The 24,506-nt window shown below is 41.3% G+C and overlaps 3 protein-coding genes across 4 annotated transcripts in view; 1 reads left to right on the top strand and 2 right to left on the bottom strand.

Annotated features, from left to right (window-relative positions):
* The window catches only part of LOC145402305 (oxysterol-binding protein-related protein 9), a 103,090-nt gene extending 100,274 nt beyond the window's left edge, over positions 1 to 2,816 (bottom strand). Inside the window, exon 1 of the mRNA XM_080274443.1 lies at positions 2,709 to 2,816. Within this exon, the coding sequence (XP_080130569.1) occupies positions 2,709 to 2,816 (108 nt within the window). The remainder of the gene's footprint in view (positions 1 to 2,708) is intronic.
* Positions 2,817 to 5,347: 2,531 nt separating this feature from the next.
* Positions 5,348 to 14,325, top strand: RpL15 (ribosomal protein L15). 2 transcript variants are annotated; one of them, XM_080274187.1, is made up of 4 exons: positions 5,348 to 5,387; positions 11,899 to 12,084; positions 12,243 to 12,379; positions 13,980 to 14,325. In XM_080274187.1, exons 2-4 carry the CDS (start codon positions 11,913 to 11,915, stop codon positions 14,283 to 14,285), a joined length of 615 nt encoding a protein of 204 aa, XP_080130313.1. In that variant the 5' UTR covers positions 5,348 to 5,387; positions 11,899 to 11,912; the 3' UTR covers positions 14,286 to 14,325. The 2 variants fall into 2 exon arrangements, with proteins under 2 accessions (XP_080130313.1, XP_080130314.1); XM_080274188.1 differs by lacking the exon at positions 5,348 to 5,387 and adding an exon at positions 11,313 to 11,335.
* Positions 14,326 to 17,150: 2,825 nt separating this feature from the next.
* On the bottom strand, positions 17,151 to 24,145 carry NP15.6 (NADH dehydrogenase [ubiquinone] 1 beta subcomplex subunit NP15.6). The gene is made up of 3 exons (XM_080274394.1): positions 23,897 to 24,145; positions 21,633 to 21,766; positions 17,151 to 18,555 (listed from the first exon to the last, which is right to left on the bottom strand). Exons 1-3 carry the CDS (start codon positions 24,074 to 24,076, stop codon positions 18,405 to 18,407), a joined length of 465 nt encoding a protein of 154 aa, XP_080130520.1. The 5' UTR covers positions 24,077 to 24,145; the 3' UTR covers positions 17,151 to 18,404.
* Positions 24,146 to 24,506: the final 361 nt, after the last annotated feature.

Raw genomic sequence — 24,506 nt, 5'->3', positions numbered from 1 at the left:
AATAATATGGTAATTCTTTCCCAAACGGACATGGCAATTCTACCAGTATTATAACAAACTCAAAATCTCAAGGTAAATAATTTTGGTACATGTGCAACATAGATACTGTAATTAACTGCTGAACTCTGACTACAAAGTGATTGGAAAAAAATTAAATATACAGTACTCTACCTATTTTTTGGTATTGGTATTTAAGGAGGTGGCCAGGCCAACTATGCCATTGTTTACCCATAATCTCTTCAACTGCCACGCTGTTTACCAACCACCGCTCCGACTGGACGTGTCAGAGTATCAAACATACTCAAATGTATGCAAAAGAAAACACTAATAACAGTGTCAAAGCTATGGAAAACTTAATGATTTAACCAAACCTAACCTAACTTGCGTTTGACAGCCAGCTTTCAAATTTAAAAACGTGAGTTAGGAATGTTAGATATGGCCTGTAACTGGCAGATGTCAGCAAAATATTTATGCATTGTAAATCCTCATTTACAGCTTTCAGAAGTATATTCATTCATTCATTCATTGCCAGACGCCATGTATCCCGAATGGGGTGGTCAAGGGCTTAGAGTTAATTGTTTTACAGGGAGGGGCACTAATCCTCCACCAACCCCACTTGACACGTAGGGATGCCAATAGCATCTGGTGTTCCCAGGAGGTCACCCATCCAAGTACTAACCAGACCCAACATTGCTTAACCCGCCCCGTCCCGACCACTTTTTGACCACTGGTACCCCCCAATCCCGACCATTTTTCGACCCTTTTTTTTTTGCTAAAACTTTCGCTTTTGGTGAGAAACATCAATAATTCAAAGAGAAATTGCTCACCTGAGGTTTAAAATACTCATTACAGGTAGGAGAGCCTCCTTACCTTACTGGGTTTTCTATCAGGCTGGCACCAAAGAAAACGAGTTCTATGGGAGGATAACTATTTCACACCACTCATAAACGGTATTTATTTATTTACTGTTACGAATTTATATGTAGTACAAGAGTATATTGGTTTTCAAGCAGTAATATAGGCATTATAAGCATTGTTTCACTCACTAATACCTGACCTTTTTTTGCCACATTACCTGATCATCATTTCTAACTGTTTCTTCCTCTAATGCTATGTAAAGTTTGTCCTCCACATTGTCATTGATTGGGGAATCACTCTGGCCCTGAATTTCGTACCGTGGCATGACATGGCTATACTGGCCAGGTCACTGATAACAGGTGAATTGCTGAGAAAAGGGCCCGCAGGGGGGGGGGAGGACGTCATGCTGGGTAAGGCATTGTCTCTGCCTGGCATCTTGTTGAGGAAGGTGTCCCGTGTATACGTACCAAAAATGACTCGCGAGAATTGAAAATTGTGGAAATTATGAACCTTGCAATTGCAGGACGTTGAAGTGCGTCCTCGGGATTAGCTGTGACAAAACGTGAGGACGTGGAAGTACGTCCTCGGGACGGCGCGGGTTAACTTCGCTGACCGGACGGGAAGCGGTGTACTCAACGTGGTATGGCAGAAGTATATAAGTTTATAAAAATACCCAGTAGAAAATGTAATCTAAGAAAAATAGCAAGTAACCTGTCAAAGGCACATTTCAGTAGAAAATATAAAAGAGCAATGCCCATTTGGTAAAGAATTACCGTAATAAAATATTTCATTGAACAGACTTCACATGTGACTTCTATGATGCCACGTACTAATAAAAGTACCCAGTATTACGCTTTGCAATTATATGTGCCGCTTTGGTAATTCGTCACACCTTCATTACTTATTCACAGCATAAAGGTCAAGGGCTAGGTTAGCCTACCCAGTCCAAACATCCTACAGTAACTTAACAGACCAAATCTACAATACGGGAATGGAATTTGAAACTATGCCAAAAGTAAGACGTGCATTAGGAGAGTTGGTGGCAAGTTTTGCGCTTGGTGGTAACTTCCTTGTAAATATAGTATGTGTGATATACCGGGTTTTTACATGTTTCACAATAAAATTGAAAAAAATACCCAGTATCTATGGTCATCTATAAATCAACACATATTGTTAAAGGCCCATTCCAATACGATACTTATTCATCTGCTTAGTCACCACCACTTGGAGTAGTCAATAGGATGCCTATAGGTCTAAGAATCCTTGGTTGGGCACCATAATGGCAAGACTGATGAAGGTGCCGAGTCAAAGGAGTGTCTGCACTTATCTAGCCTAATTCACCATAGTTCACACCCAATATTATCTCCTACAGCTTAAACTATCCGGGTAATGTTAGCCTAGACTCAGAACTAGGCTATCACTGCCCACTGAGACCCTCATAGTAGTAATAAAGGGGCTAACAAATTTTTTTTATCTTCCTACTGAAGGGATTACAAAAATTCATTGACCCCCTTAAGTATGGTTATATATATACCACATAACGTCTTTCTTTCAATACCAGTACCTTCAGATTTTTTCTTTTCCCCTGAGAACTATTGGTGATTATTAGCATGAAAGTAATGTCGCATTGAATAACGGTGAAAAGAGGCATAAGTGAATGTGCTCAAACAAACAGATCTTGCTGCTTCCACTCAAAGCAAAATCACATAAATATGTGAACACCCAAAATTATACGAGAACAGTGATAGTGCAAATTAAAAGGGTTATCGAAAGAGTGAAATGGCAGTAGCCTAGTACTCAAAACTATCCCAAACATCATATGCAATATATAGAGTTGTGGCCATACTGACGGTGTAATATGACAGAAGCCCAGCACAGTCATCCAGCACGAACCATCGGTACTGCCATCCTTTCATCACATTAGTCCATTTGCTGAGTGGTCCTTCCATCACCGCCATCTTGCTGGTAGGAGTGAACTGAGGGGTGGGAGGAGCTGTCAAAATAACATTCTTTAATAGTACCTAAACCCTTATATATCATACTTGATTCTAAATATACGCTGCGCTGACAAAATAATAGAAGAATCGGATCTTTTCCATTTAAGCTTGTTTACATTTTCTTCTTGTATTTATAACCCCGGGAAAGAGCAGACGATGTAACTTGTAAATGCAAATAAATTTGTTTATTAACGCTAGTATCTAATAATCTAGGCATATAAAGGTAAACAGTCAACATAGGTGTATATAAAGACTGCTTCCTAAAAACCAACTATGTTACTGAACAAACTCCAATGATATTCAAATGGGGTGCTTCTGAAAAGCCTACTATTCCGTCAGATGGCTCCACTGTAGCAGTAAACACATTCCCGCGCTGTTTAAAAAGCATAATTTTATTTGTTAAATATTTACACTGTTGTGTGAAATTGTGAATCATGATAATGTCATATGCCGTAATATAAATAATACAAACAGAACACGTATATATAACGTATCATGAATTGTTTATATTTATCATAAACTGAAATTAAAATATCACTGATGGCATGTGATGGCAATCCGCCATTTCAGTGGTCCTACATTATTTGATTTCTGCTACATTTAGTGCAAGTTAGATTCTTAATACATAGTTTGTTCAGAGTGTAAAGTACGCCTAGTGGGTATCTTGACTCATCCAGTCTCTATGTGGGCAGAAATTTAATGTTGAGTAAATACTGGCATTCACCATCAAAAATGATCCGGTCTGAGGAACCGTCCCAAAACCAAGATCGTTTACGCGTCATTCTTTGCCCGGTCTCACCGAGGACAGACGACTGTGGAAGGTACACAAGCCAAGACATCGCCTCCAAGTGAACCACAAGATTCACACGGAGTCAAGTTCAGTATTCACGATTATATATATATATATATATATATATATATATATATATATATATATATATATATATATAATGTATATGTATATATTATATATACACACACACATGCAAACGTGAGAACACATGATGAGTAAATACTACTGTATCCTCTTAAATGTCTACCCCGAGTGAGATTGCATCCAGGTCAAGAGGACTGGTATGTGCACAAGCTACTGACTCAGTCAGTGGAAGATCTTACAAACATATGTGTGTGGACAGGTGGCCTGGAGACAGTTCTCACATGACCATACCATTAGGGACTTGCCAAGAGGGGACAATGTGTGTGAGATATTGATGATAAGATGACCTTAAGGTATTTATTTGGTAGGCACTTGGTGAAATGTAAAAATTAAAATAACCACTAGTTCTCAACAGAAAAAGACAAAACTTCACTGTAACACTTTATTTACAAAAAGCTACAATGATACATATATGACTCACTCATGGTGCAAGGAACCTGCTGGGGAAGGTCTCTCTCTCTCTCAGCTCAACAGTCAGGAACTCACATTACTGAACTATATGTGTTTGTGGGTGTGTCCGTTTACGACAGTAATGTAACCAACGTCGGGTACAGGGACATGAGAAATGGGCGTAGCTTAGTTAACAGCTAGAGAGGCAATATGTGGGAATGACAATCACACAAAGATATCGCTCAGTGAAACACACTGCCTGTACATAGTCACTTACGAACCAATGACGAATGTTATGAATTTAGCTTGTTTCTACTCTGAGTGAATCCGTGACATTACACGTCATCAAAATAAAATTTTTCATGGAAACTTGACATCCCTCGTGAAAAACTTAAACACGGGACTGTCTTGTGGTGCGCATGCGTGAAGGAAGCGAGCAAAATGTTGAATGCCAGTATTTACTCAACATTAAATTTCTGCCCACATAGAAACTGGATGAGTCTAGATACCCACTAGGCGTACTTTACAGTCTGAACAGACAATGTATTAAGAACCAAATTTGCACTAAATGTAGCAGAAATTAAATAATATAGGGTCACTGGAAGGACGGGTTGCCATCACATGCCATCAATGATATTTTAATTTCCGTTTATGATAAATGTAAACACTTCACGATACGTTATATATACGTGTTCTATTTGTATTATTTATATTTCGGCATATGACATTACCATGATCCACATTTTCACACAACAGTATCGATATTTACACAATGAAAAATATGCTTTTTAAACAGTGCGGGGAATGTGTTTACTGCAACAGTGGAGCCATCTAGCGGAATACTAGCTTTGAAAGCACCCCATTACCTTCAAGTAAAATTGTAAAGCATACTCTCATACGAATCTAATGAACCACGGTTATAGTCAAGGTTGGACTGGAATGTTTCACACACACACACACACACACGAAAATAGTTTCCCCTTTCCATGGTCAGGTTTCTTAAATTTCATCTATAATTTTATCATGGTAAAAAATTCTAACTTTATATACAAAATACCGTTTTAAAATATTTAAGGTTTATTATGAGCAGGCAAAAGGCACAAGCTATTAGAGATCATTAAATATTTGAGAACCATGTCACCAGTCCGAGACTCCGAGTGGCCATATTTTTTTTCTCTCTCTCCACAAGGCGACCGCAGCGGGAGGTGAGGGAAACACGGTGTCACTAACTTTATAAGTGCTTTTGGCTTTCATTTCTTTAATTTTTTCCGTCACATGGAAGGCATACACTGTCACTCTGCCTTGGATGAGGCAGAAGAGGTAATATCTCGTTTTTTTATGGTTAATTACAGTAATCAGCGGTCTATGTTGTTAGCACATGCGGGTCTCACGTTAACCTGTACCCATATGATTGGTGCTGGAGAGGGACGCATGTATGTGGTGTTTCCATTATAACCGAACGACGGAAGAGCCACTTTATACTTACGTCCCGCAACTCCGTATCCCCCGAAAGGAGGATGGTGGATTGCCGACTGGCAACTGCAGGTTTACATCCAATGGAATTAAACTTACGGCCACAGCATCATCCATATTAGTGTACTGAGTTTAGGCTTGGGGTGTTTAACGATGTACGTCGTTGAAACTAATTACCATACTAATAAGTGCATTTTATGGTCGACCGCTCGTAATTGTTTATTTTCTTCACTTGTGGTTTGAATCATTGGTAGTTAAATGCGACATGCTCTATCAGTCTTGACAAACTTTGCGTAATATGGGTGGTAAGTCTGTATTTTCAGCCATAAATGATATTGGACATAAAACTAAGTTTCACCAATGGTTTTTAGTGTTAGAATTTTGTATTTCTATTGCAGTGGTTGCTGGCTCCAAACCCTTCACTTCTTCAGGCTCTTCCATAAGGCCTTCAGGATTGTCCAGATACTAATCTGTAATGGGGTCTATAAAAGCCCGCATTGCTTAGAGACCAAGTGGGGATTCTCTCTTTGGCTCAGTGGTAACGTGTGTGTGTTTGTGAGGGCCTGAAATCGAATCTTAGCCAGACCAGTGATTATGTTGTTCATTTTCATTTTGGCTAATACATTGGTTGGCAGCAGTGTGGGATGTGTGGCAAGGCTTGGAGGGTAATGATGTTGGTTAGCTGGCAGTGTCTTAGTCCTCACATCCCAAGGCTGAACTGTTTGGTGTGGTGCGCAGCCTCCCCAATGGTGGCGTCCAATGCTACACTACTGTGTTCGAAACTCACCAAGGGGAGGGAATAGTGATGTATTGGGGTCTGTAAAAGTATCGATGAGAGGCAATGTTGGGGTCATCTCTTCGGCTTAGTGGTAACGTATGTGCCTGTGGAGCGCAAGGGCCCGGGATTGAATCTCGGTCACACCAGTGATTAATTTGTTGGTCAGTTTTCAGAAAACTACATTTCTCCATGCAGGAAATCTGACACAGCCATATTGTAGACCATGTTGTTCTGAATTTATTTCTTTAAACATTTGTTTTCGAAAGTGTATATTTAACTTAAAAATCATAATAATATAATGTTACCTTGGATCTCCCCTCACTTTCAAACTTTCGAGTTGTTTCTCTGTCACGGCACCTCCCAGGTGTGACGCCATGCCATTACAGCACATGCTTGGATGTCACGGCCAATGAAAGTAAAATCAACCAAAAAGCTGACCAGTCAAATCATTGATTGTGTTAAGAGATTTTGAGGTTTCAAACATCCCTCCACGATGGTGTCCTCTTATAGTGGGTGTGCTGTGAGTGAATTCGAGGCCGTTGGTTTTTATTTTTTTATTTTTATTTTTTTTAAGAATAATTAAGAAACTGAATTTATTATGCAGTCATGGTATTCAGCCTTCCTCCCCAAAGTGTGGAAGTGACCTACATTATAGACAGATGGAGGGTGAAAGACTGACGAAGAGAGTGTATGTGAGTGAGGTGGAGGGGGGGAAGAGGGAGGGGGAGGCCGAGGATGAGATGGAGGGATGGGGTGGAGAGGTATATGAGAGAGGGGGGTGTGAGTTGGGAGCAGGGCAGTGAAATGGCAGGGGACAGGGCGACTTGGAGGCGATTTGTTTGTGGCCACCCCAAACAGGATTGAGGCGTCTGGCAATAGATAGATAGACCTTCAGCGATGGTACTGTAAATTTTTAAGTGTTATGCAAATTTAACGGAGCGGAGAACATGTGGGTTTAGAGGACTGCGGCTAGCTCTTCTACCTCATTCCCCTCTGATGACATTTCGGGGGGCGCGGTAGCACAGTGGTAGCGCGCCGGACTCGTAATCGAGGGATTGCGAGTTCGAGCCTCACCCGGGCTGCCGTGCTGGGAGTGGTAGCTCGCTCCTGTAACCCTAGCGGGGCTATATAGTCCAATACAGGGCTTAGCTCGGGGGAACTCCATTTCTCCCATTTCTGATGACATTTAAGGTAAGGTAAGGTTAGGTTAGGTTAATAATATGGGGGTGTCTGCGCTTTCACCCACCATTTGACTACCCTCCCCCCAGCTCAACTCCCCCCTCCCTCATATACCTCTCCATCCCCTCAACCTCATCCTTGGTCTTCCCCTCCTCTCCCTCCCTCCACCTCACCTAAATACACCCTCTTTGTCAGTCTTTCATTCTCCATTCTCTCCACATGTCCAAACCACCTCAGTGTATTTCTCCTAATCTTCTCAACCACATCCACCCCACAACGTTCCTTCACTTCTTCATTTGTCAACCTGTCCCTCCATGTCACTCCACGTCCTCCCCTCAAGTAACTCATTTCCACTGCTCTCACTCTTGACTTGTTCCCCTCTTGCAAGGTCCATGCCTCACTTCCATATGTCAGGGCAGGGTTCACAATACTGTCATGCATTGACTTCTTAACTTCCATACCCACCTCCCAATTTCTCATCACTGCTTTCAGTAAACCAACACCCTTCCTTCCCTGCTGTACCCTTTCAAGCACTTCATCCCCAAAAGTTCCATCCTTACTCATCACACTACCCAAGTACTTGAATGCACTCACATTCTCCATATCCTCACCATCCAACCTCACTGTGCATTCTGTGACTTCATTCTCAAACACCATAACTTTACTCTTGTTTAACTTTCAGATTCCTCTTCCTACACACTGTCCCAGATTCATTCACCAAACCTTGCAACTCCCATTCATCTTCACTAAACAATACTGTACCATCAGCAGACAGCAACACAAGAATCTTCCACATCTCACCCTCATTCATTAGAGCCACCCCCACATCCTCTACCCTACCTTGCACCTCCTTTACAACCCCATCCATGTATATATTAAACAGCCATGGAGACATCACACAACCCAGTTTCAGTCCCACATTTAGATCAAAGAACTCACTCAGGTCACCATCCACTTGCACCATAGCCCTAGCCCCTTCGTACATACTCTTCACAGCACTCAACAATTTCCCTTCCACTCCATATATTCTTGATACCTCCCACATACCTTGCCTATCTATTCTGTCATAAGCTTTCTCCAAGTCCATGAAGGCAGCATACACTTTCTTTCCCTTCTCTAGATGCTTCTCCACTAAACTTCTCAGAACAAATATCTGATCTACACACCCTCTTCCCTTCCCAAATCCCCCCCGTTCTTCTCCAGCTAGCTCGTCTGTTATATGCCCAACCCTATCAGTGAGTATTCTACCATATATTTTCCAGTTACGCTAAGAAGGGAAATACCCTTATGGTTACCACATACAGTACATCGCTCTCCCCTTTTCCTTTGTATAAAGGAACAATTATACCTGATTTCCAGTCCTCCAGAACCCTTCCCTCTTCCCAAGCCAACCTACACAACTACCATATCCACCCCACTACAATCTCACCCCCATACTTCAGCATTTCACCACACATTCCATCAATTCCTGGTGCCTTTCCTATCTTGATTTTCTTCATTGCTTTCACCACTTCTGCCCTACTGATCTCTTCCTCCCTCCTCTCATCTCTTCTCCCAGCCATTCCCCAACCACTTATACTCGCACTGCTCTCACTCTATACATTCAACAAATCCTCAAAGTGCTCCTTCCATCTCCTCAGTTTCTCTCTCTTCACCACCAACAATCTATCTTTAACCCCCCAACTATTTCCCCTTTCACACTGCCTTACTTTCTTTACCCCCTTCCAAAACAATTTCTTTTTCACCCGTTTTGGAGATAGACTGGGTTGGCCTATCTCCACAGTGAGTGATTTCCAACAAAAATGAAAGTCATATTCATTCAAATCACACTAAAATTGACCAGAAAAGATATTTTCGGTTTCGAAATGGAGAAATTTAGTTTTCCGAAAATTGACCAATTTGTTATGTTACATTTTGGTTATTACAAGTCGAGGTGGCAGTTAACACCAGTAATATAGTGTTACACTACACCGTTTACTTAACACTAGTACCCTAGAAGACAACCTACCTTTCTCCTGTGCTTGTTAATAATACCAAGTTACTGTTTAAAGTATTTTAAAAAGCTGACCTACCATAAACCAATCCAACAGAACAGATGGCTTTGGAAACTCAGTGATAATTGTTGAAAGTGGGTAAGTGAAAGTGTGTGCACGGCCCCGACTTTGGCTTTGCTCTGAGTGTGATAACTTCTCAACTACTAGATAAACTAGACACAGTGGCATCCAAGCCACACCCTATGGCACTTGTCATAAGTTAGTAAGCAAATCAAAGTAAGAAATATGTTTGTCCATGGATATAAATGGGTTTAGTTAGCTATTGTCTCACTCCTTCACTCACAGGATATTTTATTCTTGCTGTCACAAGATTATTTTATTTGGCTGAAGAATCCCCTAGTATTAAAAAGATTGATAATCAAACCCTTCCAGTTCAGACAGCTTGTAAGCTGAATATTGTTACCTGGGTTTTGCAGTAAAGTTGAAATATGCCATCTGAGATAAGCGGCTAGAGCAAATAGTAATTCCTCCACTCATTCTGTATTGTTGCTGTGTTAACTAAGGAATATCCTCTTTCTTATATTCTAGCAGTTAACTTACTTAAATAGTTGCGGAACTGGAAAATGAAAAGTTACCGTAAGGATGCGAAAATAATTTGATAATGGATGACATGATTCTGAAATGGCACTCGATTCGTTGATGTTTAAAAATTAAAGTTGTTTACTTTTGTTGGTTGGTCACATTCTTACAGGAGCTGCCTAGGATGGACCTTCCTGCCTATAGCAGTCATCCTCATTTTCTGTGTTTAATGTCAAAGCAGTGCATAGAATGCGATCTTCCATAGAATTTTATGCAGGGTAGTGGCATATACTTGTTTATAGTCTTGCCAGAACCCTTTGACGCCGTGCTTATTTTGTTTTGGCCTCCCTTCTTATGGTCATATTTCCCAAAACTGCCTCTTTTCAAAGTTTCATGTCTGGGAAAGTATAGCAGTTAAGGGAAACTATTAAAGGCCATAGTACTTTCGAATCAAAGCATCCCCAGCTCTGCAGATGATTGCATCAATGAGTATGGATGTGAAAAGGATGAGGTGTGGGGCTTAAATCAGGATGCTTCCATGTGTGTGTGCATGCAGCCCCAACTTTGGCTGGGAAGCCCAAAGGACTGGTGCAGCGACAACGTTTGTGGCTTAGCTATGTGACTTCTACGCTCACCACCGTCTTCTTCGCTTTCCACAGCTCCAGCATCGTCCACCTCTCCATCTGATGGGAAGGCATCATTATAATAGGCCATTCCTGCCTCCTGAAGCAATGTGAGGGCATGATCAGACGTCTCAGAGCTGGCAAGGGTGGGCACACATGACACATCGCTCTCAACATAACTTCTTCAGAGTCTATCCTTTTCTGAGGAAGTTTCTCCACTACCAGATAAACTAGACACAGTGACATCCAAAACGTGCCCTATGGCACTGTCATTGAGCTCTTTCCTTGTACCCTTGGGCAGAGGCTTGGCAGGGGTGGATGAGGCAAGGGGTCTGCCTGAGGCAGGAACAGAATCGCGTGTGGCGATTTCTTATGACATCACTCTACATCTGGCTAAGTCATTGAGAAGAATGATCAGCAATTGCGTCGGGTGGTGGGACTCTCTCCCTGCCTTTTGGTGACAAGATCAAATGGTGGCCAATTCAAACTGGCGGGATTACTTTTACAGTTCCTACCGACACCCGGCGGTAAGCATCCATCCCTTTTACACTCTGATACATTATGCTAGTGTCTTTTTCTCCTTTCACACTTTCTTTTAAAATGTCCATGCCGGTTTTTCTATATTGATTGGTGTTCGGTCTGAGTTTTTCTTGCCAGCTTCGGCTGGAGGGTTTGGAGGCCGAGGGAGAGCCTGCATCTTTGCTATCCTTATCTCATTCTAGTAGTTCAGTTACAGTACTCTTCCTGGAGCTGACTAGTGTGGGCCAACTGGCCTACTTCAGTTATCCTTTCTTATGTTCTTTAGCGTTGGTCCTAGCTGATGCCTGGTGTGTAGGGGTTAAAGAGGAGACATGACTTTGGTACCGGTACTGTATCTGGTCAGTGAGTCAGAAATAGGAATAGCGAGTGTTTCTGGCTCAAAATTGCAAAAACATAATAATGTAGTATAATATTCATACCGTACATGATGAATATCAAGCACTACTCAGAAGTCGTTGTTGACAAAGCAGATCCAATTCTGATTTTCCAGCAACAGTTTAGCATTAGCTTTTGCTATGTTTGATTGTAATTATGCCATTCCCCATTTCAGGCTGCGCCACCAAGATGGGCGCCTACAAGTATATGCAAGAGATTTACCGTAAGAAACAGAGTGATGTGATGCGCTTCTTGCTGCGCATTCGAGCGTGGCAATACCGTCACCTCAACAAGCTGCACCGTGCTCCTCGCCCCACTCGCCCTGAGAAGGCCCGCAGGCTTGGCTACAAAGCCAAACAGGGTTAGTTGGTAGTTACTGTAATTTCTTTAGGGTCTAATAATGTTGAAAATAATGTCCCTTTCCTAAATCTATGGTTATAAATGCACCACTGATGGATGTTAATGGACCCCCCCCCCCCTCCCCCAATCAATAAAGAGATCTCTGTCATTGCTTTACAGGCTTCATCATCTACCGCATTCGTATCCGTCGTGGTGGCCGCAAGCGTCCTGTGCCCAAGGGTGCAACCTATGGCAAGCCCAAGAGCCATGGTGTTAACCAGCTGAAGCCAACACGAAACCTACAGTCTCTGGCAGAAGTATGTTATTTGTTGTATCTTCCTCCTTTTGGCGCATATTACTTGTAAACATTAGTACAGGTATATACTATACTGTTTGTTGTAATTGGCACTATTCAGAAGCAAGGAAAAGGTATGTAACAGTCTTTCAGTGGTATGATGAAAAACCATATTGGCGGTCATTTACTGAATCGGCATCTCTATCATCATCATCATCATCCGGACCTCCTTTCCCAGTTTAGAGTTGGGTAAGGAGTACCAGCATGTAGACAGCCAAAGTTTGCATAATTCAATGGCCTAGCCCATGGGATCCTGGCTCCATCTGATAGGCCTAACAATTTCACCACGTTCTTTAGCTTCATATAATTATATGGTACATATCTGATAGAGTCAGTGTGAACACTGTTATGTTAGAAAGGGGTGCCAAATCCCTGGTCATGCACTTCTCTGCACAAAATTCATCCACCCTGCTCAGTCTCTTGGCAGTCCCTTAGTTTCACCAACTTTCATACCTCGCTTCCCCACACACTGATCCAGCATATCTCTCCACCTCCTCCCTCCTTAAAATTTGCTTAGATTTACTTTTTTCAACTCTGTTGTCTTCCATGCTCTCCATATGGCCATACCATCTCAGTACACTCTCTCCAATTCTGGTGTCCACGGACTTCCTCACCCTGCATTTTTCACAAATCACATGATTTCGTATCCTGTCCACTCTCTGTACTATACATACATTCCTCAACAGTCCCATCTCCACTGCTCTAACTCTTGACTCATTCTCATGCCACACCATTGTCTCACCCCTGTATGTTAAAGTTGGCAATAACACTCCTTCATGTGAGCCTTGTGCAGCTGCAACACTCAAGCCTCTTTCTTATCAAGGCCTTCATAGCACTAGCTACCGTACTTTCCTTCCCTATGTCATTCTACTTTCCACTTCCTTTGCACATTTTCCTCTCTCTCCTTTCTCTGTAACATCACACTGGGAGTCACCTTCTCAGTCAAGGATACGAAGTAATGTGATTCGTGAAAGATGCGGAGTGAGGAAGTCGGTGGACACCAGAATGGAAGAGAGTGTACTGAGATGGTATGGTCATGTGGAGAGAATGGATAACAATAGAGTGGTGAAGAAGGTTTATATGAGCGAATTCGAAGGAGAGAGGAGGCGAGGTAGGCCAAGGAGAAGGTGGAAAGATATGGTGGATGAATGTGTGAGGAAGAGAGGTTTGGAAGTCTGTGGGGCTAGGGAACTGAACTTCTTTTTGTTTGAAATGTAAATTACTACTGCATGACCAGTATTCGTAACAAGTCGTTTAGTTCCCATCAAGTATTTTTCAACCCTTGCACTAAAACAGTCCATAACACACACTGCAGGGCTGGTATCAGTTGTCCCATTCTGGACTCCTGTCACAAAACTTGCTAAACTTCTGGCCATCTGTCCTGTCAGTCTTTGTCTCAAAACCTACCCTTGTGCCATAGCCTATCTACTGTATATGTTACCATGATGATCAATGCACCACACAGATGGATGTTGTTGAAAAACATTTTTTCTGACCATAATTCCTATTACTTAGAGCACCTGATGTTTTAGAAGTATCTCAGACTTCATCCCCCCCCCCAGGAGCGTGTGGGTCGTCGCCTTGGAGGGCTGCGTGTGCTGAACAGCTATTGGGTGGCTCAGGATGCTACATACAAGTACTATGAAGTCATTCTGTTGGACCCTCGGCACAACACTGTCCGAAAGGACCCCACACTCAACTGGATAAGCAAGCACTCCCACAAGCACCGCGAGATGCGTGGCAAGACCTCTGCTGGTCGCAAGCACCGTGGGCTGGGTCGTGGCTTCCACTACACCAAGACGAAGGGCGGGTCTCGCCGGGCTACGTGGCTCAGGCACAACTCACTTTCTCTTCGCAGGAAGCGTTAATTATTATACAAATTTTGACATTAAAAAAATGGTACAATATTCACAACTGTCTCCTTGGTCCTCTGATGATGATTGCATTTTCCACAGATTAATTAGTCGATTATGGTAACAGATAGTACCATATCTCCATTTACAGGTGCTAACTGCTGTTGCCTTTCTAACTCTGGCAGGGATATCCCATAGCAGAACAGACCTTTGACATAAGGCCACAATAGCATTCTTAAATGTGACAATATTAGTTAAAAAGGTTGAGAACTTTAAATTTTATACCCCTTTGGGATTAGGTAATCCACATGTAAGGAAAGAAGTTGGGATAACTATCAACAGCATGCCCAGTAAAATGGGTCAAACATTCACATTCAGGCCCCAGAATCATGTCCACCTCAGGCCTTACTATGTGCACTTGTTTTATTGGTACTTACATCAATTTGCTTGGGTGGCTCAGCAGTAGAGTGCCTGACTCGAGACCAAAAAGTCGAGAGATTGCGCCCTGCCCGGGTAGCTGCCCTGCTGGGAGAGGTAGCACTATCACATCACATAGCGGGGCTATATGATCTATCAAGGTCTCTCTCGGGGTTTCTTCATATAAAAAATTCCAAATCAATTCACTTACCATATGCCAGACAGGCAGTCTTTTCAGTTACATCTAGACCTTTTCCCACCAAAGAATAGGGTGAGGTAGAATCCAAAGGGGAAAAAAAATGAATGGGCCATGATCATTTGCCAGTCAAGCATGTGAAATCTTTCCTTATGGGCATAAACATCCACACTTAATACACTTCATCACACCTATAGTCATTCCAATTATTATTACCTCACTGGGAAACTGGGTGCCAAACTCTCGTCATGCAGGCCTCTGAAATTTGACCAGCTTGAACTAAGGCTATGAAGTGCTGAAGCCTTGTCCTGTACTATTGTATATTGGTCCAATTAAATATTTTCCATCATTTCCCTAGTCTCATCAGCTAAGCATCTTAGTACTTTTGTACTAAAGTTATTTTTTACTTCAGATATTTTGCAAATTCTCCCATTGCTCACTGGCAAATAGGGATTACTACAGCTCTATATACTGACCATGACATTTTCAGGACTATCACAATAGTGTACCATTAACCACTTCTCACAGCACAGCATTCAAGATGAAGACGTGGCATTTCTATGCGTAAAATGAATTATATACTGGCTATTTACTCTAACTAGCCATATTCTTGGTCCACCATGCCCCCTACAGTCTGCATCACATACTCCATTTGCATCATTTTCATTCCCCACTCCCATTCACACTGGCTGGGCACTAAAGTGCCTTCGTTCAATGTTATTGCAACTTTCACACTGTCCTGTATGTAGCATCAAGGCCATCATAGTACCAGCATCCTTTCTGGAGGGCGCGGTAGCACAGTGGTAGCGCGCTGGACTCGTAATCGGGGGATTGCGAGTTCGAGCCTTGCCCGGGCTGCTGTGCTGGGAGGGGTAGCTCGCTCCTGTAACCCTAGCGGGGCTATATAGTCCAATACAGGGCTTAGCTTGGGGGAACTCCATTTCTCCCATTTTTTTTCTGGAGTTTTTCAGAGCCCCTGTCTGAACAGCAATCACTCATGCACAGTTACCTTCCAAACATGACACACTAACAAAACTGATTAGCAGTTTACTAGTTTGTATGCATGGCATTATAGAGATCAGTCATTACTTGGAGATTGAACAATGGAATCACTCCATCATATGTACAGGATGCCCAGTTAGTAGTGACTTTTGGGTTTGCCTCTAAGAAGTGATATTTTTAAATTAGTAGCCACTAAGAGAGGTACACCACTCTGTCATCATCGAATTCATTGGTAAATTACAAAACTAAAATTTATGGTGACTGTTGGCTGATGTAGTTACCATCCAACCTGAGATTAACCATCAGCCCTGCCTTACCTCAGGTCACTTATCCCTATCTCTGTCCACCCCTCTCACATCCCTCTCCTTACCTACTGTGTGTGTGTGTGTGTGTGTGTGTGTTTTGCCAAAATATCTCAAAAGGTTGTTGATGAACTTCCACCATACCTTCAGGAAATAGCAACTATGTGGATGTGCAGAAATCTACGACTTTTGGTGAGAATTTGATCACAAATGACTGAATGTCAGTCATAACATGTTTTTTAATATGGACTGGCTTTTTGTGAAATGTAGTGACTGAATTCCACAGTTTTGTAAATTTTCTTCAAATCTGGTTTGTAAGTAGCCCGTACCTTAACCAACAGCATATTTTGGCAGGCAATTATCATTCAGCCCCTGAATGCTTTTATTTCATTATTCATGCCCTTTCACTGGAGCTGCTTAGCATGGAGCAACTCACCTTCAACAATCCTCTTTTTTTCATGTGGGGTACCCATTATCCTCTCATTTGATGTAATGTTACCTGCAAGTGGCTCTACACTCAACAGGTCAAATAGTTCCCTATCCTCCCATGAAACAATTTAAATGGACGGTAATCATGTTATCAACAACTGGACATCTGGTACTCTTGTGATTTAAGATGTTCCAACCTGATATGGCTTACGGGGTGGTTGGGTTTTACTGTTCAGTCTCATGGATGAATGATTGGCCACCTTAAAATAGTTCCCTATCCTCCCATGAAACAATTTAAATGGACGGTAATCATGTTATCAACAACTGGACATCTGGTACTCTTGTGATTTAAGATGTTCCAACCTGATATGGCTTAAGGGGTGGTTGGGTTTTACTGTTCAGTCTCATGGATGAATGATTGGCCACCTTCACATCAGACATCTGGAATAACATGCTTAGCTGTATAGTGCAATACAGAATCTGGCTAGGTGATAGATGAGTGAACGAGCACAGGTAAGATGTGAAACTTTGAAAACTATTTTGTCATTTATTGTACAATATTAGTTTATTTACAATCTTAAAAATCTATCACCTCTTAACTTGGACTGTCAGAGTTGCATACCAAGAGAAATAATAATTTAAAAAAAAAAAAAGTATCAAACCCCCTGGAAAATTTGAACAAGTCTTGCTGTTGTAAACTGTCCACCATCAACAACAAATACAACCAAGAAAGGTGGTAGGAAACTTTAGACACTATACCACCTGACAGCCCTTTTAAACTGCACCACTAGGTGTGGCTATTAAGTGTATACTGCAACTATTAACATTCTAAGCAGTACAGTAAAAATTTCTGTGTACCAATCACTTATCTGTAAACCATGATTTCTAATAGCTGTGGAAAGTGGCAGATTTCTGACACTGACCCCTGCACTACAATAATGCATTATCTTAGTTTATTCCTGATTCTTCTAGACAATCCTGTTCAACCCCAAAATGATGTCTAGCAGCGATGGGGTTGGCAAAAACTCTAGGCCCTAAAAAAAAAAAAAAAAAGTTGAATACATCTGTATAGTACTACTCATCTGACATCACTATACACACCCACCACATTAATTTATTGCTCTGAAAAACTGAAATGTTGACAAAGTAGCAAGGCTTTGATCCAGTGGCATGGAATCTAGGACTTTATAACAATAAGACTATTAATACAACCTGGTAAGACATACCATACATTTAGAAGTCTTCTTCCACACTGGAGTTCCTTGTCAGACATGGGTTCATCAAATTTTTAAAAAACTGTTTACGCATAATCTTGCATAAAAACTACTACAGCAATTCACATTTTGATATTTAAATGTAGCTACTGCTCAATAACAATACTGTGATTAAAATTTTTACACTGGTATTATTCCCTGTTATTCAAAGTGTCCAATCCTTCATCTCTGCACTACTTTTGGTGGCAGGAAAAAATAAATATACTTTACCATTCGGTACTTATTTTTTCAGTCCAGCACTACCAGACACACTTACACCCAGTTCAGGCAAAGAGAAGTACAGTACAGCACTCTACAGTCAACTGATTTCAACTTTCAAAAATAATCTAGAAGGTACTCCTACCAGTGAGCTACCTGAAAAACATTTTACAAGGTCACAAGATACAACTGTAGGAGGATAATTTCAATTTACGTAAATATGTTAATGTTATCTAGCTCATCAAAGCTGGACAGCTTGAAACTCTCTGGTAATGACAGTTCTAATCTGAAGTGTTGTACCTCCAGCAACCTCTGCTTAAATGATGATCTCAGTGTTGGCCAATTCCTCATCATCAGGCAGCTCAATTTTGTCAGTGGGAATAAGGTTGGGGTCAATGAGTGGCAGCCCCTCTGCCTCACGCTGCCGCAGCTCCAGGTATGCCTCACGCTGTGACCAGTCAACCATCCTGGCCAACAAAACATAATGTTAACTTTATATATATATATATATATATATAAAACGTAATGGTGGGAGCATACACCATGAGGTGCTTTGCTGCAGTGCTCATCTCTGTAAAATCGGCCTTTGAGCCTGAAGCGGATACGTATACAGTATCTTTCTATTTATCATATATATATATATATATATATATATCCATACCCCAATATCCGGCAGTGTTGTGTACTAGACGGAGTGTTTGGTCAGCAAGTATGTTGGATATCAAAGCAATTTTCCCCATATGATACCGAAGAAAAGCCAGAGATGCATTCCAGACCCAAACCCAAACTCTCATAAACCTCACTCAATCAAGACAGACTAACACAGAAACACTAGGTAATGCTATTATCCTCATAAACAATACTATTGCTAAAAAATGGCACATCAAACATCACATGCAGGAAGGCTGGATGGTGGAATGTGTGGTGCTGAGATGCTTCAGGGCAACTAAACAGCCAGGCAGGCAGCTGACAGTGTGCCAAGAGGGGATGGGAGAGGGAAGGAGGATGGGGAGGGAGACATGCATCATGATCAGCATCATCCAGATCTCCTTTCCCACCCTAGGGCAGGATGAGGAGTAGCAACATCAAGACAGCCAAAATTTACCCGATTCAATGGGCCACACTTCCATTCACTCATCATTCAAGCCCTCGAATCCTGGCTCCATAAGATAGGCCCAAAAAATTTCACCACGTTCTGTAGCTTCACATATACCTACCTGATACAGCCAACCTGTACGCTGTCATGATAAAAAGGGGTGCCAAATCCCTGATTATGCATTTCTCTGCACAAAATTCATCCTTCCAGCTTGGTCTCTTATCAGTCCCTTTGCATCACCAACCTTCATACCTCTCTTCCTCACACACTCATCCACCGTATCCCTCCACCTTCTTCTTGGCCTACCTTGCCTCCTCCCTACTTCAAATTCGCTCAGATATAAAGTACCTTTTTCACCACTCTATTGTCATCCATTCTCTCCACATGACCAAACCATTCCAGCACATGAAAGGGTACAACAAGGAAGAAAGGTTGCTGGTTCCTTGAAAGCAGTGATAGGAAACAGGGAAGTGAGCATGGAAGTGAAAAAGTTACCACATGACAGTATTATGATACCAACTCTAATGTATAGAAGTGAAGCTTGAACTTTGTTGGAGGGACAGAAGTCAAAAGTGAGAGCAGTGGAAATGAGTTATTTGAGAAGAGCATGTGGAGTCACATGGAGAGACAGACTGACAAATGAGGAAGTGAAGGAGCGTTGTGGTGTGGATGTAGACGTGATAGGAAGCGTTAGGAAAAACACACTGAGGTGGTTTGGCCATGTGGAGAGGATGGAGAGTAAAAGACTGACTAGGAAAGTGTATGTGAGTGACGTGGAAGGGGGAGAGGGAGGTCAAGGATGAAATTGAGAGTTGGAGTGAAGAGGTATATGAGAGAGGCGTGTGTGAACTGGGAACAGGGCAGTGAAATGGTGGGGGACGGCGACACAGAGGTGATTTGTTTGTGGCCACCCCTTATGGGATTAAGGCATTTGGCAATATATATATATATTTGTCTCATTCCAACACTGATACTGTACTTAACCACTTATTTGGACATCCATCTACTCTTACACATGCCACACTACCCTCATTAGCCTTAAGGCATCCAACAGTTTTCCATACACACAAAAACTTTCATAATCCTTTCCCCATATACATTGTGCCATTTCCCTAATCCATAAATGTGAAAATATACCAAACAGTCGAGCCCACATGCGTTCTCCATTCCTAAAACAATTTTCCTTACAACTCATTAGAGATTCTTGTAGCTACCGTAACATAGGGTAACTGGGCACCACTTTTACCTCTCTTTTGTCAATATTACAGAGATGTGCAACCAAGTGAAAAATGTTTTTTAAATAACACATTTAGGGCTACCTTTTGGAACCAGACACTTAAGGATACAAAAACAACTTGCTTAGAAATAAAACAAGGTGGGTGCCTGCTTACCCCACGCGATGGGGCAACCGGGCACCCAGACCTTTTTATTACTGTATGAAGGTGCTCATTACTCTTGACTGCTATTAAATAACATAAACTTAGGCAGGGAAACATAATCAGTAACAAATATAAATAAACAAACGTACGCAGGAAAAACAGGTGTACTCCTGCTACTCAGGATTTTGTAGTTTGCATCATCACTGCGGTTCTGTGGGCAAACTAGCAAACAGATTCAGAGCCTGGTGCATCCCTGAAACTTAGCAACAGAACATAGATGACACGGAGTCTTTGAGACAAATTAAGAAACTAAATAATGATAATTAGTTAATGTGACCAGTTGCCCTCCCCAAAGTGCCAGGTTACCCCACCTGAGTTACCCTTGCCATTACCCAGTAATGTTTAACTGCAGAAACATGCTAACTAGTTCCCATCCAACCTTTGATAATGTCCAATTAATGAGCATAAGTAGAGTTCTCTAGCTAACTTCTAACATAGGTAACTTACTCTTAGCATTTCCAATGTTGGGGTTTCTTTGAATTCTCAAAACGTCACTCTTATGCATGAAAGGGTCAATGCACTATTTTTTCCTATTTCTAACTGCTGATTTTGAGGTACGTTATTGCTGAGGGACTTAGCTATACAAGTAGCACCAGAAACAATTAGAAAATTAAAGATTTATAGGTTTTATATAGGAAAGTTTGCAAATAACTTAGTGGGCACCCAGTTCCCCTGCTAAGTGCCCAGTTACTCAATCTTATGGTATATTTCTGGCCTTCACTACACCAATTCTTCCATAAAGATATCCTACAACATTCAGTAGACAGCCCACAACAGACCTTGCACTCAATTTGATCACTTTCAATTTTATACAGAGCCACAATCACAACCTTATACCATTCCACTGGTACAGTACATCAAACTAATTCAAGCTCTTTGGTATACTGCATTTCCATTAAACACATTCCACCTTCACTACATTATATAATCTCTGCACAGGCTATACCTTAGCTACAACATCTTATGTCTTCCCATTATTATGAGAGGAATGTCATAATGGCAGCTGTACCTGTAATCTGGGAGGTAGGCCCAGACAAAGCCAACAGTGACAAGGCAGAGGGTGACACTGAAGAAGAAGGTCATATGCATCAGAGTGTTGTCCTCAACCTCACTCTCATTGTCGAAACCCCAGCTCACCCAGTTCTGCAAAGAGAAGCTTCAGTTTGATACTGCTTTAAATCGGCAAGCAAAGGCCGTTTAATACAGGTATAGGAATCATGGTGGAAAAAATCACCAATAATTGGTATCGTATTGGAATCTGCCATATACAGTATGTGATTCATACTTTTTAATACAGTATACACAGTTTTAAGATTTCTAACTCACTCCAAAAATTGAAATGTTTTAAACACAATGTTGTTTTCCACAATTATTACTGGTAGACAGTTATTCAATACCAACAATGTGTATGTAATGTATGGTACACTGCAGACAATGGCAAGAGCTAATGACTGTCTACTGGTACCTTCTACTTACAATGTTAATCACTGACTTTGTGTGAAGCTGATGGTATAAGAGCTTTCAACACATTTTAGATAAATATTACTGTATTCATAAATACAATTTCTCATAATTTTGTATTATTTGCTATTCATCTGCAGTACAGTATGCTGGAACGTAAAATCATGTTAAACACAACCTGTAAGGTGCAACCTAGTCTTATGCAGTACCCTTCTCTTTACATGCATAGATGACTGATGATTTTTTTTTTTTTTTTTTATTTTTTTTTTTTTTTTTTTTGCTGTGACATCATGATTAAGGAGATACTGGTACCGTAAACTGGGGTAAATTCAGACGATTTTTTCATTTCTTTGTGCCATGTAATCTAGTTTTTAATTCAGTCCAAGATCTTAAGTACTGTATGTGGGGCTGGTCCACTAGGGTATCAAATCATAGCAGTAAAAAATTTAAAATGTTATAATTATGGCAAATATAGTAATGGGTGTCCGAATTTGTACTCAAACTTTGGTGCATTTGGACACACTGTATAAATTCGTACATAAACAGAAAATGAATGCACATGACTACCCTGGGTTCCCAGTTTAGTCTCAGCCGTATGTGGGGCCATTTCGGACGTTCTGGGGCTTAAAAAAAAAAATATTCTTCCAGTACAAAAATAATGACACTCCCTGACAAAATAAGCTAATGACTATAATGAGTTATGAACACAACAACAATCTGATTTTTTTCCTTGGTTTAAATAAAACATATTAGAACACATGTAGATAATATAAATCTAGCTACAAACCTTAGTAATGTATACACTTAACACCATTAGGTGACCAAGGCTGACACATGCAAGCATGTTAGAGACTTCAAAAACGAAACGGATGTGAGCAGTGGAAATGAGTTACCTGAGGAGAATGTCAAGTGACGTGGAGGGACAGGTTGACGAATGAAGAAGTGAAAGAACGTTGTGGGGTGATATGGATGTGACTAAGAAAACTAGGGGAAATACACTGAGGAGGTTTGGACATGTGGAGAGAATGGAGAATGAAAGACTGACATGGAGGGACAGGTTGACGAATGAAGAAGTGAAAGAACATTGTGGGGTGGATGTGGATGTGACTAAGAAAATAAGTAAAAATACACTGAAGTGATTTAGACGTGGAGAGAATGGAGAATGAAAGACTAAGAGGGTGTAACTAGGTGAAGTGGAGGGAGGGGGAGACTGAGGATGAAGTGGAGAGATTGAGTTGAGAGGTAGGCCTATATGAGGGAGGGGGGAGTAAGTCTGGGGAAGGGCAGTCAAATGGTGGGTGACAGAGCAACTTGGAGGCATTTTGTCTGTGGCTATCCTTTGCGGAATTAGGGCGTCAGGCTATATATAGATAGGTAATGTAAAATATAGATAGGTAATGTAAAAAATGTAATTTTATGTAGAGAAAATTAAGACTAAAAGATTCATAGTAAGAATGAGAATGATGCAAGAGATGAGGGGGAGGGGGACACCAATGCTGAGGTGGCGAGGTACCATATGAGAGGGTGGAGCAAGTTTATAAGAGTATATAGCCTAATGATGGACAAAAGGACGACATGAAAGTGATTATTTGTGGCCAACCCCTCCTGGATTAAGGTGACTGGCTATAGACAGATAAACAAATATCTTCCACTTTCTACGGTAAAGCCAAAACTGGCTTCGTGCCCGTTGGTTACTTCTTCAGCAATTCTGTAAACAAAGAAAAAAGACAATGTTAACATTCCATCAATATATAGTACCTCACCTCTGAGGTAAACTGTGATTATCCTGTTTGTTATGAGCTACCTTCTCACCTTACTAGTGACCGCTGCCTCTTCTGTCTTAGCTCGGGGTTCCAGGAGAGATTCAGCGATGGTGGCAGTGTCTTTATTTTTCTTGGATGTGGATATTGCTGCAACTCGCATCAGGTCAGGGCAGAAAATGCGCCTGTTCAATCTCAGTGCCGTTCCCCCCAGCCTCGCTAAGCTCCCCATAATGGAAGAATTTGTGATTATATTACCACCCTTAACCCCAGCTGAGCCGACCACAACACTACCTCTGCTGCCACCTACCGGCAACTAAACCAACCAGCACAGGGGGAAGTAATATAATTATTATTATTATTTATATATATATATATATATATATATATATATATATATATATATATATATATATATATATATATATATAGATCTACTTGTGGCCACTTCAAATTGTTTATGTGCTGTGCTTTATACCAAATAAAAGATCAACCACGGAGCTAATAAATACTCAGAATATAAGATTCTGTCTGATTAAAGGGGCTTCAAGAAAATTCATTGTCTGACATTGGGTTGATTATAGCTGTTGTATGCTGCTGTGCTGTGCGCTGTCGAGAATGTGTACCGCAAGTCAAATAAGATCACTTAAGGTGACTCCACA

This window comes from Coenobita brevimanus, chromosome 57, assembly GCF_032717465.1.
Source record: "Coenobita brevimanus isolate Jiangsu-jjx chromosome 57, ASM3271746v2, whole genome shotgun sequence".
Classification (NCBI taxonomy): domain Eukaryota; kingdom Metazoa; phylum Arthropoda; class Malacostraca; order Decapoda; family Coenobitidae; genus Coenobita; species Coenobita brevimanus.
The sequence above is the reverse complement of the archived record's forward strand: the minus strand, read 5'-3'. Positions and strand labels throughout refer to the sequence as shown.